At 47.5% G+C, this 17,156-nt stretch overlaps 1 protein-coding gene across 1 annotated transcript in view; it reads right to left on the minus strand.

Moving 5' to 3' along the window:
• The window catches only part of ATP5F1A (ATP synthase F1 subunit alpha), a 29,954-nt gene extending 17,435 nt beyond the window's left edge, over positions 1 to 12,519 (minus strand). The window contains exons 1-6 of the mRNA XM_068252191.1: positions 12,335 to 12,519; positions 5,338 to 5,416; positions 3,255 to 3,424; positions 1,975 to 2,148; positions 1,615 to 1,781; positions 255 to 403 (exon numbers count right to left, since the gene is read on the minus strand). Coding sequence (XP_068108292.1) covers positions 255 to 403; positions 1,615 to 1,781; positions 1,975 to 2,148; positions 3,255 to 3,424; positions 5,338 to 5,416; positions 12,335 to 12,394 — 799 coding nt within the window. The 5' untranslated portion in view covers positions 12,395 to 12,519. The remainder of the gene's footprint in view (positions 1 to 254; positions 404 to 1,614; positions 1,782 to 1,974; positions 2,149 to 3,254; positions 3,425 to 5,337; positions 5,417 to 12,334) is intronic.
• Between the last annotated feature and the right edge of the window lie 4,637 nt (positions 12,520 to 17,156).

Consider the following 17,156-nt stretch of genomic DNA (forward strand, 5'->3'; position numbering starts at 1 on the left):
CCCAAACATGTGCTGCCTTGAGAAGCAGAGCTATGAGCTGTAGCTCTTCCTCTTCTAGGAAGGGCCGGCCAGATTCCTCCCCCCCCCCGGGATTTGGGAGTTCTGCGGCAGTTTACCGCTAATGAGAGTACTGAAGTGAATTAAAAAGGTAAATATAGCAAAACATTTTCGCTTCAGACTTTAAGATCAATTAATTTAGGCTCCAAACCACAGGAGCTCCTAGGTTATCAATTCCTTTACAATGGGAACTGTACCTGCGTCAGTCAGCCTCTTGACCAGCTGGGCCACAGTGGATCTTTTCTGCCCGATGGCCACATAGATACAGTACAGCTTCTTCTTCTCGTCTGTTGCATCATTGAACCTCTTCTGGTTGATAATGGTATCAATAGCAATGGAGGTTTTCCTGAGATAGAGATCACAGGTCAGAGGAAGAGAAGATCACTCTCACAAATCACTTCAGAGAGATGCACAGCACTACAGTACTTTCTCATTACAGGTAAATATTACAGCCACAGGCAGATTTCACTGCTGTACAGTCCCCCAAAGATTTCCCATCACTTCATTTCCTAACAGAAAAAAAAAAGTGATTGATCCAGCGTTCTAGCCAGGCTCTTTTAGCAGAGTGCCCCACCTGGCTTAACCAGCTGTCATCGGCTCACCTCCACCTATGCTGTAAGCAGAGAAGGACATGCCCTGCATACTCATCACACCCCACCCGGCTACTGTTTCATGCCATTCGGCTGGAAAGAAAAACATTCTGGCAAAAAAAACAAAAAAAAAAACTGGATCTAGAATTTTATAACTGCGAAAGCACAGGACTCAGGAGAAGGGACAGTTTTCTGAGACTTATGAAGAGGAATTTTCTGTTCCAAAACTGCAATAGCCATGCAGAGGAGAAAAAAGAAATAAACACGGGGCGGGGTTGGGTGGCTGCTGAAATTGAGCTAGGGTGTCTTACACTACTAACATATCCCCACCATTCTTTTCCAAGTGCATCATACTGCTTTAATCAGTCCTTGCTCCCTAATGTCTGAGCATAGGCCTCGGTCACTGCCATCTCTGATACATCCTACAATCCTGCCACCAAACCCATTGCATAAATAGGCGGTGGCAGGGCTGTAGAGTCTGTACAAAAATCACCCAACTCCGTTTAGGAAACCAATGACTCAAGGTACCCAAAACAGCTCAGACTCCAAAGCCCTAGGTGGTGGACTCTTGTGGTTACTCAACCAGCAAAGAACTTGTGAAGAGGCATATGGAACTGCACTCTTAATTACAGCGACCAATCCTAATACGCAAGCACTCAAGTTGTTGGTCACAGGTTGTGAAAGCTGTAGACTGACAGGATGTGCATGGTGTGGTATATACATGGTGCAGTGTGGTCCGGTCTTAGCGAAGTGGGAGAGCGCTCTCCGTAATCAAGGGCCCCCAATGGGGATCGGGTTTAAGGTTTTTCAATTGAACGTAACTGTGCAAATTAAATTACAATTTTTTGCAATAGTGGTCCTTTCAGATTGGGTACGGGTACGCATGTTTAGAGAGTCCAAGCAAGCCCTTCCTTGGGTAACCAGAGACTCCGCTTCAATCCCCTTCCCACATTTTCCTTTTTCTTACCCAGTCTGTCTGTCCCCAATGATCAGCTCACGCTGGCCACGGCCAATGGGCACCAGACTGTCCACAGCCTTGATTCCGGTCTGCATGGGCTCTCTTACAGATATACGGGGGATGATTCCAGGGGCCTTCAGACCCACTCTCCTGCGCAGCTTGTTTCCCAGTGGACCCTGTAGGAAAAAAAGATAAAGGCACTTTTCAATAACCACAAAACCATTTCACGTGGGAAAGATGGGATATTTTACTGTAGTGTGCCTGTCGCCTACAGGCTGATTCACACCAGGTTATAAGGGGGAAAAGCACTGTACTATTTATCTCCAGACAACATCAGCACATCTACAAAACAGGCTAAGTAAAATTTACCTTGCCATCAATGGCGTTACCCAGGGCATCCACAACACGTCCAAGCAGCTCCTCGCCAACAGGTACATCCACAATAGCACCGGTTCTCTTCACAATGTCTCCTTCCTTGATGAGTTTGTCGTTACCGAACACCACAACACCAACGTTGTCTGGCTCCAAATTCAAGGACATGCCCTGGTGGGGGAGGGGGAGTTTTAGTACGTCACTATATCAGCAGGCAGATTTTACAGAATTAGAGCCAACCTCAGTGCTGACCATCACTTTACCTTGAAAAAGTAGTTTAACAAATACCAACAATCTGCACACACTTACAAATTGTAAGGCATGAAGGAACTGGGTGTAGCGCAATATTGAAACAGCCATTTCAGTCCTGTAGAGAAGCCAGGACCCAACTCAGAAATCTGAAGATTAGAGGGACTTACAGGTACTTCAAAGCAGGGTCACTCATGTAAGAAGTCACCCCTCTACCAGTATCAACATGTGGAATCAGATCCAAACAGTTAAAGGGGTACTGCAGCGAAAAACTAAAATTTTAAATCTGTGCATACATACAAATAAGTAGCACATATTTTCCAGAGTAAAATGAGCCATAAATTACTTTTCTCCTATGTTGCTGTCTCTTACAGTAGGTAGTAAAAATCTGACAGAAGTGACAGGTTTTGGACAAGTCCAGCTCTTTATAGGGGATTCTCAGGGATATATTTAATTTCAAAAGCACTTGGTGAATGGCAGTTGCTCTGTCCAACTGCCAAAAAACTATGTAGGGAGCAGGGAAGCTGGCCAGCATCATTGTTTAAATCCTTTTTCAGGAATGTCTTTTTAAAGAATAAAAAGCCTTGCTGAGAATTCCCTATGAAGAGAGGGACTAGTCCAAAACCTGTCACTTCTGTCAGATTTCTACTACCTACTGTAAGTCACAGCATTATAGGAGAAAATTAATTTACGGCTCATTTTACTCTGGAAAAAATATATACTCATTTGTATATGTTTGCACATATTTTAAATTTTACACTTTTTCGCTGTAGTGCCCCTTTAAACGAGGCATGGTTTTACAGGAAGGAAGTTGATCTGTAGAGTCTGCCTGAACTTTGGCAGTTAGAGACAGCCATAAGGAAGATGCACAGGGCTACTGAATGTTAGGACACTTCATGCTCCAGCATATCAGTGTACCACCACCCTCTAAGGTAGTGTATTGGCTCTCTTTACTTAGCAGAGCACATTCATTTTTAACTCCATAAATCATTCAGAAAAATTAGGAATGTCTCTAAACTAAGACAAACCTTCAGTCCTGAGGAAAATTCCACCATCTCTTCAGCCTGTACATTTCTGAGACCGTACACACGGGCAATACCGTCACCAATGGAAAGCACACGGCCAGTCTCTTCCAGGTCGGCGCTGGTGTCTGCACCAAGGATACGCTCCTCCAGGATGGAAGATACCTCGGCTGTGCCTGTGGGAGATTGGCTTCTGTCAGTCTTTAATGCCACCGTCCTTCAGACTTGCCCCCTCTTAACATATACTTAAGCAGGCCCTCAAAACCCACCTCTTCAATGTGGCCTACCCACCTCCTGCAACACAGTAACTATACTGAATACTTATTCTACAGCCCTACCTAGTATTTCCATCTCCCCTCCGATAGTAAGCCATTGGCAGCCCCCCCCCCCCCCCCCCCTTCCTAGTGTATTCTACATGATCATGTGCTCCTTTCCTATGAGACCCTCGTACTTATAATACTTAGCCTACCTAACCAGCCCCAAGTCACATGATCATGTATTTTGTATCCCGTTTGCCTTGTATAGCTTTGTCCTATGTTGTATAGCCTTGTTACATTACGTCGGTTATCCTTTGTATCATTGTGTGTATGTATTAACTGTCCTGAAAATGTTGGTGCTTTATAAATACAATAAGTAATAGAAGTAATCAGAAACATTCACTACAAGTGAGGCACAATGCCATTCTTAGACCTGGACAGATACTTCTTCCTGTTCCAGGCACTCAACCCCTGCATGGACATCTTGAAGCAAACAAGAAATGCTTTCCAAGCCCTTATTTATACTTACCAGCAGCTTCCTCCATCCCCATGAGCACCAGGGCTTCCCTTGCCATCTGCGGGTCCCCATTGCTGCCGCTATAACTCCAGGTAAGCCGGGCAGTCGCAGCATACTGTGCATTTGGGGCAGCTCACGTACCCCTCGTTGCGCTCCCCTCCCTTAGAGCTTTCTGTGCCTGCCCAATAGTATTGCGCAAGGCACTCCACAGGACGGAATCACGGCAGGGTTGCAAAAGGCAACGGCTGGCAAAGACTGACCAGATTACTGGAAATCATAGCACCAGAAGGGGAGACGGGAGAAGTACGGCGAGGGAAGCCTCTGGTGCTCATGGGGCTGGGGGAAGCCCCAGTTAAGTATAACTAGTAGCCAGTGTACCATTTCTGGTACACTAAGAAAATTTAAAAAGTTACGGTTCAAGTGCACATTTGGAAGATTTGGTGCCTGAACCAGAGAGATCATTTTGCAGAAGTTCATTTTGACTTTGCGGTTTTGCTTGCCACACCCCTTCTAGCACCTCCCCATTACATTGTCCTGACTCAAGGTGAGGAGCCTGGATTTTGTGTTTTTTTTTTTTCATTGCATTTGTATTTTATCTAGTGCTCTCCCTCTTCCCCTATTCGTGATCTTAGCACACACAGCTTGCTGGTGTTCTCGCATAGTACATACGTAGGTACTAGCAGCTGCCTTGCAGGATTAGTTAGCTGCACTGTCTGTCCCAGGGAGGACGGTAAGGTGCCCCTATTCCTTAGATAGGTTTTGATGCGCTGAATGCGTGCATGTTTGTGCTATGCATGTTACAGGGCCAGAGTTAGGACACATACGACACTGGGCTACCTCTACGCGGTGTATGTGACTACGCAAGAGATTTTATTCTTGTAACGAAGATCCCAGCTTTTAATTTAGCTGTAGGGACAGCATTGATTGCTGCATGATCTTTGTGAATGGATTTGCATGAGTGTGCGGAAGTGCATTTTGCTTTTCCAGAGATCAAAGAAATAAAACCCTGACAAGTTCTAATTCTCTCCCACTATCCAGAATAATAATATTTTGGCTAATTTTGATAGCAACCTTTTGCAGTATTTTACATAATGGAAAAAAAAAATACTGTCAACGTAACGTAGTATGGAATACTATGACAGGATTATGCAATATGTCCCCAGGTTACTCCTGAAGCAGCATTGGGCTGCATGTGAGCACAAGTCACTGGCAAGCATGTCTGTAAGGAGGTCCCTGAGCTGCTATGCGTGGAAGAGACACGGAGGACATACCACCTGTCCCTTCACAGATAAGCACAGAACAGGGGAACACTTACCAGTCTTCTGAAGCCATGACCCGGATGCATGGATATTCCTAGAGGCAACAAAAGCTGCTCCAAGGGCTTTCTTGGAGACCTGAAACATACATAAAGTTCCTGTTAGTAAATTAAAAGGTTCTTTAGGCATAAAACAGTCAACAGGTAGAGATAAAAGGGACAAAGGTCACAAAATACCATGACTGATTAGCGCAGTTTCATTGACTCCATATTGCACTGTACCTTATGTAGCATACATGCATATAGATGTTTTTCTGCGATACTTGTGGTGCAATACCAGAGTCAATGAGAATCATTTTGGGATCAGGTCGAACAAATTGATTTAATGAATTTGTCTGCTGGACCAGTGCCACACCAATTGCTTACAAGCTTGCACACATGCACATTGGTTTGCATGTCTGCAAAGTTTATGGCGTGACACCATATTTAATTGGTCCAATAGGGGGCATATTTTATACTTGCAGTGCTTATTCATACATTTGGTATTAGGGATAGCTGGAGCCTGGGAGCCATGCATCATTGTTTTAATTGTTTTTAACCAGTGGTTGTTGGTCAAAGATTTTGTTACAAATTTATTCAGCACCATAATCTGATTTTTTTTTGCTAATAAGCTAAGGGGAGGTTGCTTTGCCCTCTGCCATGTTTTTGTGTTGAATAAAGCACAAACATTCCTACTCCAGGATTTATAAACAGGTGTATAAATACAACTGAATAATACGCAGAGTATACAAAAGGCAATGCAGTATCTAAAATTAAAACTCAAAGCACACCTAAAGTGACCCTGACCTGTTGGAAGTCAGGGATCACCATTAAAGAGGATCTGTAACATCAAAAGATCCCCTGGGGGGTACTCACCTCGGGTGGGGGAAGCCTCCGGATCCTAATGAGGCTTCCCACGCCGTCCTCTGTCCCACGGGGTCTCGCTGCAGCCCTCCGTACAGCCGTGACGTAATATTTACCTTCCCGGCTCCTGCGCAGGCGCTCTGATGGCTGTCAGCTCCGAACTACACGGAAATACCCGATCGCCGTCGGGTCTGCTCTACTGCGCAGGCGCAAGTTTCCGGCGCCTGCGCAGTAGAGCGGACCAGACTGAGATCGGGTATTTCCGTGTAGTTCGGAGCGGAAAGCAGCCACAGCGCCCCCGCTGGAGCCAGCAAAGGTAAATATTGAAATTACAGTCGGGCCTGTCGCCGGCTGTTCAGAGGGCTACAGCGAGACCCCCGTGGGACAGAGGACGGCGTGGGAAGCCTCATTAGGATCCGGAGGCTTCCCCCACCTGAGGTGAGTACCCCCCAGGGGATCTTTTTGATGTTACACAGTCTCTTTAAAGACACCTAAACTAAGAGGGATATGGTGGCTGCCAAGTTTAATTCCTTATAAACAATACCAGTTGCCTGGCCTCCTGTTGATCTCTTTGGCTGCAGTAGTGTCTGGATCACACACGTGAAACATGCCATTCTAACATCTGATCTTCATGCTTTTCAGCGTCTATAGCTAAAAGTATTAGGATCAGTAGAACAGCTACGCCACAGGTTTAGTTTAAAAAGGAAATATGGCATCTTCCATATCCCTCAATTCAGATGTGATTAATGACATTACACCTGCTACAGAACGTACAGGCAAAAAGAAACACTATTTTCCAAATGGTGTCAAGCACTAGCCTTAACCTAGTTTCAAATTCCAAATCTGTCCGATTCACAAAACTGATCACAACAGACTGACAGACATGCCATTGCAGTGTTCTCCCCAGGCTCTTTTAGCCGGGTGCTCCACCCGGCTAGATTTGGTGACCACCCGGCTGTCATCGGCTCACCTCCACCACCTCCTATGCTGTAAGCACAGTTGCCCTGCATTTTCAACTCGCCCCACCCGGCTACTTTTTCATGCCACCCGGCTACTGTTTTATGCCACCCGGCTGGAAAAAAATTCTGGGGAGAACACTGCATTGAGTCCCATGTTAAAATAGGATCCATTCAGAGACACATTTGTCTATTTCACTGTGACAGTTGCAGTTACTGAACACAAAGTTCCAACCTGCAGACATAACAGTAATGCTATTATGACATGCTTAGTAAAGTGTCACTATCCCAATATCCCCCTGCTACAAAAATCAGGGCTGTGGAGGCGGTACAAAAATCTTCCGACTCAGTTTCTGAAACCACGACTCAGACTCCAACTCCGGGTGCCCAACATTGCCCCGACTCCCAACTCCAATTCCAACTCCACAGCCCTGACAAAAATGATCATTCTACAAAAGCTTCAGCATAAAGCAGTTTTTAAAAGGTGTTTTCCCCACTGTGGAAATAAACAGAAAAGTCTTCAGAGCATGCAAAGAAGGGCAAGGTGTCCTTGGATCACTATGGAGTTTACTATACAAAATATTTAAAATATGAAAGTTCCCCCATTGTCGAAGGTGCTTAAAAAGCCGTGGATCCCCATTGCTCACAGAAAACTGTATAATGCTTATCTGCATACAATATGAGAAAGACCCACACCAGTATAGAAGTGTCCTGATAGCATGCAAGAAGGGCAGAGTTCTGGGGTCATTCAAATGGACCTGAACTCAGAACATCCTCTGCTCTAAAAGATAGGCAACCGCATAATCTTTAAAGGATCCCCGAAGTGACATGATGAGATAGACATAGGTATGTACAGCGCCTAGCACACAAATAACTATGCTGTGTTCCTTTTTTCTTTCTCTGCCTGAAAGAGTTAAATGTCAGTTATGCAAGTGGCTGACTCAGACAGGAAGTGACTACAGTTTGACCCTCACTGATAATTTCCCTTTTTATCTCTTTCTTGCTCTCAGAAGCAATTTTCGGCTAGGAAAGTGTTTTATAGTTGGAATTTCAGATCAGTGAGGCTCACACTGTAGTCACTTCCTGTCTGAGTCAGCCACTTACATACCTGATATTTAACTCTTTCAGGCAAAGAAAGAAAAAAAGGAACACTGCATAGTTATTTGTGTGCTAGGCACTGTACATACCTATGTCTCATGTCACTTCGGGTATCCTTTAAAGAAGAACATTTTAGTTGATACAAATCCTGCAATAAATGTGCAGTGTTTCTACTTACTGCCTTCATGGAAGCAGACATTGTTGTTAACAGCCTGCACTTTCAAATGAGCTTATCTGCCATGGCAGTCAGCTGATACAGGGGAGAGACCTTGAGGTTTGATCTCTCCCCTGTATCAGCTGGGGAAAGCACAGGATGTTAATGTCTGCTACCATGAAGGCGGGAAGTAGAAACACTGCAGATTTATTGCAGGATTTGTATCCACTGTAACTAAAATGTTTTTCTATAAACGTTATTATGCTGTTGCTTATCTTGTGATCAAACAGATGAGGAGCAAGAGACAGGCTAAACTGTAAAAACATCCAGGGTGCATTTCTCGGTTTTCCTTCTGTTTGGTGGAAGAGTTCAGGTCCACTTAAATAGAATAAAATATTCTTTAGAGCAGAACATGCAGGTAATCTGGGATAGCCTAAAAATACTCAATATCTAATACTAGAATCAGGAGGAACTACCCACCTCCGCGCAGCCATGTGTGAAGCAGGAAGGGCACAGCAAGTGTCCCGATATGGGATTATTCTACAGAGATCTCTAAAGGTGGCCACTAACGGTCCAACTCCTAGTGAAAAATTGAGCGAACAGAAATTCTGATCAGATTAGTTGTAAATGTCTGTTGATGACTCAGACTTGTGCCAATCAATTACGAACAATTAGTAAAATACTTGTCCGAAAAAGTTGGTTTTTCTTGTTGATTGTGATTGATAGGAAGCAAAGATTGGTTCGTTGATGGTTTAGTGAAAGATTTTTCTTCCGATCAGAATTATCTGATCGCTCTAGTGGCCACCTTAAAGAGACACTGTAATGAGAAAAACATCCCCTGGGGGTACTCACCTCGGGAGGGGGAAGCCTCAGGACCCTAATGAGGCTTCCCCAGTCGTCCTCTGTCCCACGGGGGTCTCGCCACAGCCCTTCAAAGCCGGCCCGACAAATCCAACAGCCTGTTCAATATTTACCTTTCCAGGCTCCAGCGGGGGGCGCCGTTTTGGCTCTTCTGACGCAGATAGGCGGAAACAGCCCAGCTCCGTCAGGTCCGCTCTACTGCGCAGGAGACTTGCACATGCGCAGTAGAGCGGCCCGACGGAGATCTGCTATTTCCGCCTATCTCCGTGGGAAGAGCGGATACTGCGCCTGCGCTGGAGCCACGAAAGGTAAGTTTACATTGCCGCCGCTCCGGGAGGATTGTCACCGCCACCGTGGGACCGAGGAGGACAGGGGAAGCCTCAATAGGATCCGGAGGCTTCCCCCACCCGAGGTGAGTACCCCCTAGGGGACGTTTTTCGTTAGATTTTCTTTAAGAATGTAGTTTGTGAAACCACTGCAGAAGAGGTCAGCGCCATATAAATACTAAATAGGAACTGGCAGAGCTCAGGCACTAGAATAAGTAAGGAGGGCAGTAGGATTATGGGTGCTGGTTGAGGGGACCCAGTGGGAAACTTCATTGACCAACAGCTACTTTCTGTGCGCGGCAATCTAGTGGTATCTACTAGTTTGTAGAGAAAGGGGATATTGGGGGGGGACTAGGCGCTAAAGTTGCACACCAGGGCACTCGAAGATGGCCTTTTGGCTACTGCCGCGCCACTCACATAATTTTACTAGAACTATTTTGTTAGTAGCTGTGTCCACTATGTCTAACAACCCAGTGGTCACATCCAGGAAGCAGACGTAGATCCCTTAGACTAGTGACAGATTTTGTACTATCTATATATAGAAATTAGGATGTGAACTTCAGGCCAGGGCTGAGGAGTCGGAGCAATTTTGGGTACCTGGAGTCGGAGATTTTATGAACTGAGGCATCGGATGATTTTTGTACAAAATCCACAGCACTGGTAAGTATTAGACTAAGGAGTCGGAGCCATTTTTGGGTACCCTGGAGTCGGTGGTTTCATAAACTGAGTCAAAAGATTTTTGTACCAACTCCACAGCCCTGCTTCAGGCAGTTATTTCTCTTCTTGACCAAGTCTGAGCACCCACAGGTTGAACAAAACAGTTTGCCTTGTGAAAACTTGCAGAAAATGTACTGACATCTGTCAAACTGATTAATAAGCTGTCAGGTAATCAATTCTAGCCATGTTTAGCCCAAGTGAACTCCAACTGCTGTGAAGCCATATAAAAATGATCTGAGGCCAAATTAAGTCATCCCTGGCACTGAAATATTGGGAAGAACTAATGCTAAATCACTACCACAATGAGATTCAGTAGCTATTCTTTGTACTGCTTTGCTCAGGTGTAGCAGTGCTAATGTCCTGGGATAAAAGTGTAAATATTTGTTGGATTACAACTGGTTTACTGAGTAGCTTCCACCATAGAAGCAAATCTATCTCACAGGATGAGCAGGGAGTTCTGGCATAATGATAAATCAGAACAAGGACAAGGAAAAACGCAAGAAATGGTGTCAAAGTTTATTCTGTTTTGAGTGTACCATATATTTCTATTTCAATAAAGGAGGAACTACCCATAGTCTACCTTCATGCAGGGAAGACCACAGGAGCAGACTTCTCAAAAACAGTGTCTAAAAACTGGAACACCCATCTAAATCATTTTGATTGTCTGCTGTGAATAACTGTTCCAAGGTCACAACTTTTAAAGTTTTGTTCGAACTTTCCTTGCAGAGTTTTAGATAAATCTGCCCCAATGTCCTGACAAGGTCTCTATTCCTATAGAGAAGAGGGAGGAAGTGACCTCAGGACATATCTTGTACACGGAAGGACAGATGCCATGTGAACTTTCTGTGCAACAACTAGCAGAAAAAAAAAAGTAGGAATCTATAGAGATGACCTCAACCCATTCCCCATGCAGACAAGGGCAATCTGTCCTGTGGACAACTAAACTTTAGCTTAATATATAAACCAAGTGTATCAGGTAAACTACTCCCAGGAAATACAATGTAGAGAAGGTCACAGTGTCTGTAGAAAGTGTAGTCTCAGAAATAATCACAAGAGTATCTAAAAGAAGTGTCTTCAGGACATGCAGAATTATAGAAAAGGGCAAATGTCCTGGTAACGGCTAACCATGACCTAGTATTGAAAATAAAGCAAGGACAGAGAAGTTGCTAATAAGTTAGTTGAATATATTTAAAAGGAACTGCCCCTTCCCACCCCCAAGATGTGCAACAAGGACAGTAATGCAAGTAATTACTTCATAATACTAAAAGATGAAAATTTCAAGAACCTGGGTCAAATTCTGCAGCATTTAAGTAAAGGGGTTCTGAAAACAATTACTAACTTATTTCACAATTAGGAGTTGCCCTGAGGCCTTCCAGCATGCAAGTACAACATAACATCTAGGAACTGCCCCAAACTACGCATAATGTAAATGTAAGAGCTCCAGTAAGAATTAGTATTTTATTACAGCCCCCAGGTCCTGAACATGTGGTACACCTACTCCAGGGAGTACTTGGACTTTTAAATATAAGGACATAACATTTTGTGATTTAGGAAGTGATCAGGCATGGGTTGCTAAAAATCTGAATATGCAGTATAGATGATTCAGGGAATGCTTGGAAATCATTAGCTCTGTTACAGAGTAGCCAGCAAGCTCATGGTAAGGTAGAGCTCCTACAGTTGCACTGTTAATGCATATAAAGTACATGCAGCATGGGATAGTTGCAAGGTAATATAAGGGGGTGCTTGTTAAGCTCAGGCTTCCATCAGAAGCACTGCCTGTAATGCAGGGCAGGTGATGAGTATAATACATCAGTATTGCAGGACGTGTCACCCTGCAGGGAAGGTCAGCGGGCAGGGGACACAGCAGCAGCCTCACCCCCTCTCAGTGACCTTCACAGGACAGAGGAGGCCTCCCCGCACCCCCGTGTCTCCGCACAGGCCGCCCAGGCAGGCAGGAGAGGGGCGCAGGGTGACAGGCAGGCCGCAGCACGCATGAGAGGAGGAATACACCCCACCCCCTCCCTCCACATCCCCGGACATACCAGACCGGCCTGCCGCGGCAGACAGCGGGCCAGGGAGGCGGCGATTCGGACTGACAGCATGGTTCCGGGGCTGGAGAAGGAGAGCGGTGCTGAGCGGCTGTCCCGTGTCCGCCTGTCTGCACACTGAGAAGATGGCGGACCGGCGAGGCGCTCCTGAAGGAAGGTCACTCCCGCCTACCGACAAGCGCCGCCCTACAGCGCTTCTTTCACAACAAGCTTTATTCACACGCGAGCAGGAGAGCAAAGAGAGGCCGCACAGCTGTCAGAGCGGGCGTGACGTCACCAATTGATAGAACCACGTGCACCCAGCTCTATTCTGGGTGCAGCTCCGCCCATTCTTGTCTGTCATCATTCATTCTCCTCCTCCTATCCTGTGACTGACTGTCTCCTCACTCCCCTCAGTGCTGACACCTTCTATATTTCCCTGCAAAGTACACAACACAGGGATCATCATTTTCATTTCTGTCACTAAAGGAAACCATATTTATTTCCTTTTAAACAATACCAGTTTCCTGCAGGGATGGATTTCTACATTTTATCACTCAAGGCCCACTGTCACCCCTATGATGTGCTCCCCTGGTCTTGTGCTCCCCCACTCCTGTGCTGTGCTCGCCTCATCCTGTGCTCAGGGCCGGGCTGAGGCAGAGGCGAAAGAGGCTCCAGCCTCAGGGCGCAGTGTAGGAGGGGACGCACTACTCACTCAGCTATCATTCCCCTACTGTGTTTGAAGCAGAGAGAAATAAGAAAAGTGGATACATAGCACTGACTTCATGCCAGAACTAGAGATTAAGGTGTTGGGGGCCCTGGGGAGCCTCTTAGTCTAATTTCAATCAGTGTGTGACAGCAGGGGTGTGAGGGATGGAGGGGCGCACTTTGATGTCTCAGCCTTGGGTGCTGAAAGACCTTGTCCCCGCTCTGCCTGTGCTGCACACCACTGCAGGGTGACCATGGACCAGGTCTGCAGTTAACATGTTTGGCAGTGCCAGTCTGCTGCCCGCCCCTTGCTTAGTGGTGCACTAGGCCATGGTGAGTAATTGCCTCAGGAGGGGGAAGCCTCTGGATTCTATTGAGGCTTTCCAGATCCTCCTAAGCCTCGGGAACCCAGCACTGTCTCCCCCGAAAACACAGCTGCCAGCCTGCAATATTTACCTACCATGATTCTGCGCAGGCAGTAGAGTGGACCTGATTGGGCTCGGCTATTGTCACCTGATAAACAAAGCAGGTTAGCGACAAGCAGATTGTGACTAGCCTGGCGATATTTTCAGGGGGGACAGCAGAGCACGGGGGGACTGGCAGCGGCAATAGAATGACACAGAGGCATGTCATTGTGCACATGACATGCCCCTGGATCCTATTAGGATTTCAATATTCTGCCTCAGGTTCTCTAAAGAACTTCCGAGGCGAGGACAACAATCTACGTTTACTCACCTGGGGCTTCTTCCAGGCCCTACCAGCCGCTTCAGTCCCTCGCCGCAGACCTGGGTCTCCTCGGTGTCCCGCTGGCCGCCCGTAATGATCGGCGATGGGTCATCTCTTCTGCGCCTGCCCATGCGTTCATGTCTGCCCACGCAGAAGAGACGTCCCGCCAGTGGGTTACTGATCATTATGGGCGGCCAGCGGGACACCAAGGAGGCCCAGGTCTGTGGCGAGGGACTGAATCGGCTGCTAGGGGCTGGAAGAAGGCCCAGGTGAGTAAACGTAGATTGATGTCCTCGCCTCAGAAGCCCTTTAAAGAGACTCTGTAACTAAAAAAAAGTTCCCCCGGGGGGTACTCACCTTGGGAGGGGGAAGCCTCAGGGTCCCAATGAGGCTTCTGCCTCCCCTGTAGCTGCAGGCAATCCAGTGCTGGTTCCCCCGAAGTCTCCGGCAATCCTGGCTCGACAAGCCTGACATGGCTTGATATATTTACCGTCTCTGGCTAGAGCGGGGGCGCTGTTGCGGCTCTCAGCACAGCGGATCTGTCGGATCCACTGTACTGCGCAGACGCAGGAGACTTGTAGATCAGCTATTTCCGCCTATCTCCGAGCGGAGAGCCGATACTGCGCCTGCGCTGGAGCAGGGAAGGTAAATATTTACATCCCCGCCGTTCCGGGTGCTTTTTTGCCGCCGCCATGGTACACAGGGGAAGCCGTGATTGGATCCGGAGGCTTCCCCCACTCGAGGTGAGTACCCCCCAGGGGAACGTTTTCTCGTTACCCAGGATGCAGAAACCAAAAAAGTAACTTACCCATGAAGAGGAAATCCTCCAGAGCTTTCTCTGAATCTACCAGAGGCTTCTTACGTCCTGTTTGAGCCCACCACTGCAGGCTGAGACCCTCTCGCGCAGCCGCACTTCCCTTTCTGCACGAGTAGCACGGAGCCACTCGTGGACAAGCCGCTTTGGATTTCTGTGCAGGTGCAGTCATACTCCTCTGCCACACCCCTAATTACGCCCCCAACACACCCCTAGTTACGCATACCATAAAAATTTCCTAAGAAAAATATGTTTTTTTGTAATTCAAACCACACTGGTCCTTTTTTTTCTGATCCATTAGCCTTCATATTAACATTTGAAAATAAGTACTATATCAATTTAACCCCCCTGGCGGTATAAAAAAATCCGCCAGGAGGCAGCGCAGCAGTTTTTTTTTTTATCTTATATCATGTAGCGAGCCCAGGGCTCGCTACATGATAGCCGCTACTCAGCGGCATCCCCCCGCCCGCTTCGATTGCCTTCGGCGATCTCCGATCAGGAAATCCCATTCAAAGAACGGGATTTCCTGGAGGGCTTCCCCCGTCGCCATGGCGACGGGGCGGGATGACGTCACCGACGTCGGGACGTCATTGGGAGTCCCGATCCACCCCTCAGCGCTGCCTGGCACTGATTGGCCAGGCAGCGCAAGGGGTCTGGGGGGGGGGCGTGCGGCGCGACGGATTGCGGTGATGAAGCGCGGGGCGGCGGCGATCGGTGTGCTGACGCAGCTAGCAAAGTGCTAGCTGCGTGCAGCAAAAAAAAAAAAAAATTAAACAAATCGGCCCAGCAGGGCCGGAGAAAACCTCCTGCGCGGCTTACCCCGAACGTTACCGCCAAGGAGGTTAAAGGACAACCCGAGGTGACATTTGACATGATGAGAGAGACAAGTGTATGTATAGTGCCAAGCACACAAATAACTATGCTGTGTTCCTTTTGTTCTTTCTCTGCCTGAAAGAGTTAAAAATCAGGTATGCAAGAGACAGTTTTGGTCTGGGTCGGGACTGGCTCAGACTATAGCATAACCTTCGCTGATTAGTAATTACAGCCATAAAATACTTTCCTACCAGTAAATAGCTTCTGAGAGCAGGAAAGAGATGATAAGGGTCAATAATTCATAGATTTGAGCTCTAGCTTACGTCAATGAAAGTGTCATTGATCACAGACAATGAAACAGTAAAAACTTAAAAAAATAGATTTAAATATAAAATAAAACTATGGTATATCTTAAAAAAAAGTCATTTTTAGGAGGAGGATGGATATAATTGTTTTTCTTATCAGTTTCTTTTCAGCTCGGATGTTAAAAACCTCTTAAAGAGAGTCTGAAGCGAGAATAGATCTCGCTTCAGACCTCATAGCTAGCAGGGGCATGCGTGCTCCTGCTAAAACGCCGCTATAGCGCGGCTTAACGGGGGTCCCTGTCCCCCCAAACCACCTCCGTGCAGCGGGGGAGCGCTTCCTGGTTGGGGCAGGGCTAACCGCCGCAGCCCTGCCCCATGCGCGTCTGTCAGACGCGTATCTCCGCCTCTCCCCCGCCCCTCTCAGTCTTCCTTCACTGAGAGGGGCGGGGGAGAGGCGGCGATGCGCGTCTGATAGACGCGCTGGGAGGCAGGGCTGCAGCCGTTAGCCCTTGCCTCCAGGAAGGATATCTCCAGCGACCATTTTCCGACCAACATTTGCGGGGGGTGGGTTGGGGGTGAAGGGACCCCCGTTAAGCCGCGGGATAGCGGCGTTTTAGCAGGGGCACACGTGCCCCTGCTATATATAAGACCTGAAGCGAGATTTAGCCACGGGATTTTTGAATGATCGGTGCTGCGCGGGCTCTCCAGCCCACAGCACCGATCGGGTAAAAGGCAGGGCGATCAGACTTCCCCCCCTTTTTTCCACACTAGGGGGATGTCCTGCTTGGGGGGTCTGATTGCCACCGCTCCGTGTGGCCTTGCGGGGGGCTCCTCAAAGCCCCCCTCCGCAGCGATTTTCCTACCTCCCTCTCCTTCCCTCCGTCTGCTCCTCTCTATGGGCTGCGCAGGACGGAAATCCGTCCTGCGCCACTTAGGATATGCTTCAGCCTATCAGATGCCGGCGATCCCCGGCCAATCAGAGGCCGGGGATCGCCGATCTCCTTTACGGTGCTGCTGCGCAGCAGCGCCGTATTGATGTCTTCCCCGCGCGTTTACATTTAGCCTGCGAGCCGCGATCGGCGGCTCACAGACTGTTCACTGAGACACCCTCTGTGGACTGACATGGAACGGCCGCTCCCATGGAAACACCACTTTGACCTGCCGACGCCTATCGGCGTTAGGCGGTTGTTAAGTGGATGGGGATAAGGTTTAGAGTCAATTAAACATATTTTTCATTCGATAAAATACACATATTTACATAGATCTGTACAGGAGTTCTGAAAGAGCAACAAATGAGGGAAAAAGAGGGACAGGGGGATTGGGTTGCGTACATTTGAATACGGCGCTGGTAGACTTGGGCGCAGGATCCAGCTGTTAAATGGCTGGTCCTGCTTCTGCACAAGTCCGGGGCGTTTTAATTACTATTCCCCCTCCAGGCCGACATGGATAGTGGGGGAATGAAATAATTCGG

The sequence above is a fragment of the Hyperolius riggenbachi genome, chromosome 1 (assembly GCF_040937935.1).
Source record: "Hyperolius riggenbachi isolate aHypRig1 chromosome 1, aHypRig1.pri, whole genome shotgun sequence".
Classification (NCBI taxonomy): Eukaryota; Metazoa; Chordata; class Amphibia; order Anura; family Hyperoliidae; genus Hyperolius; species Hyperolius riggenbachi.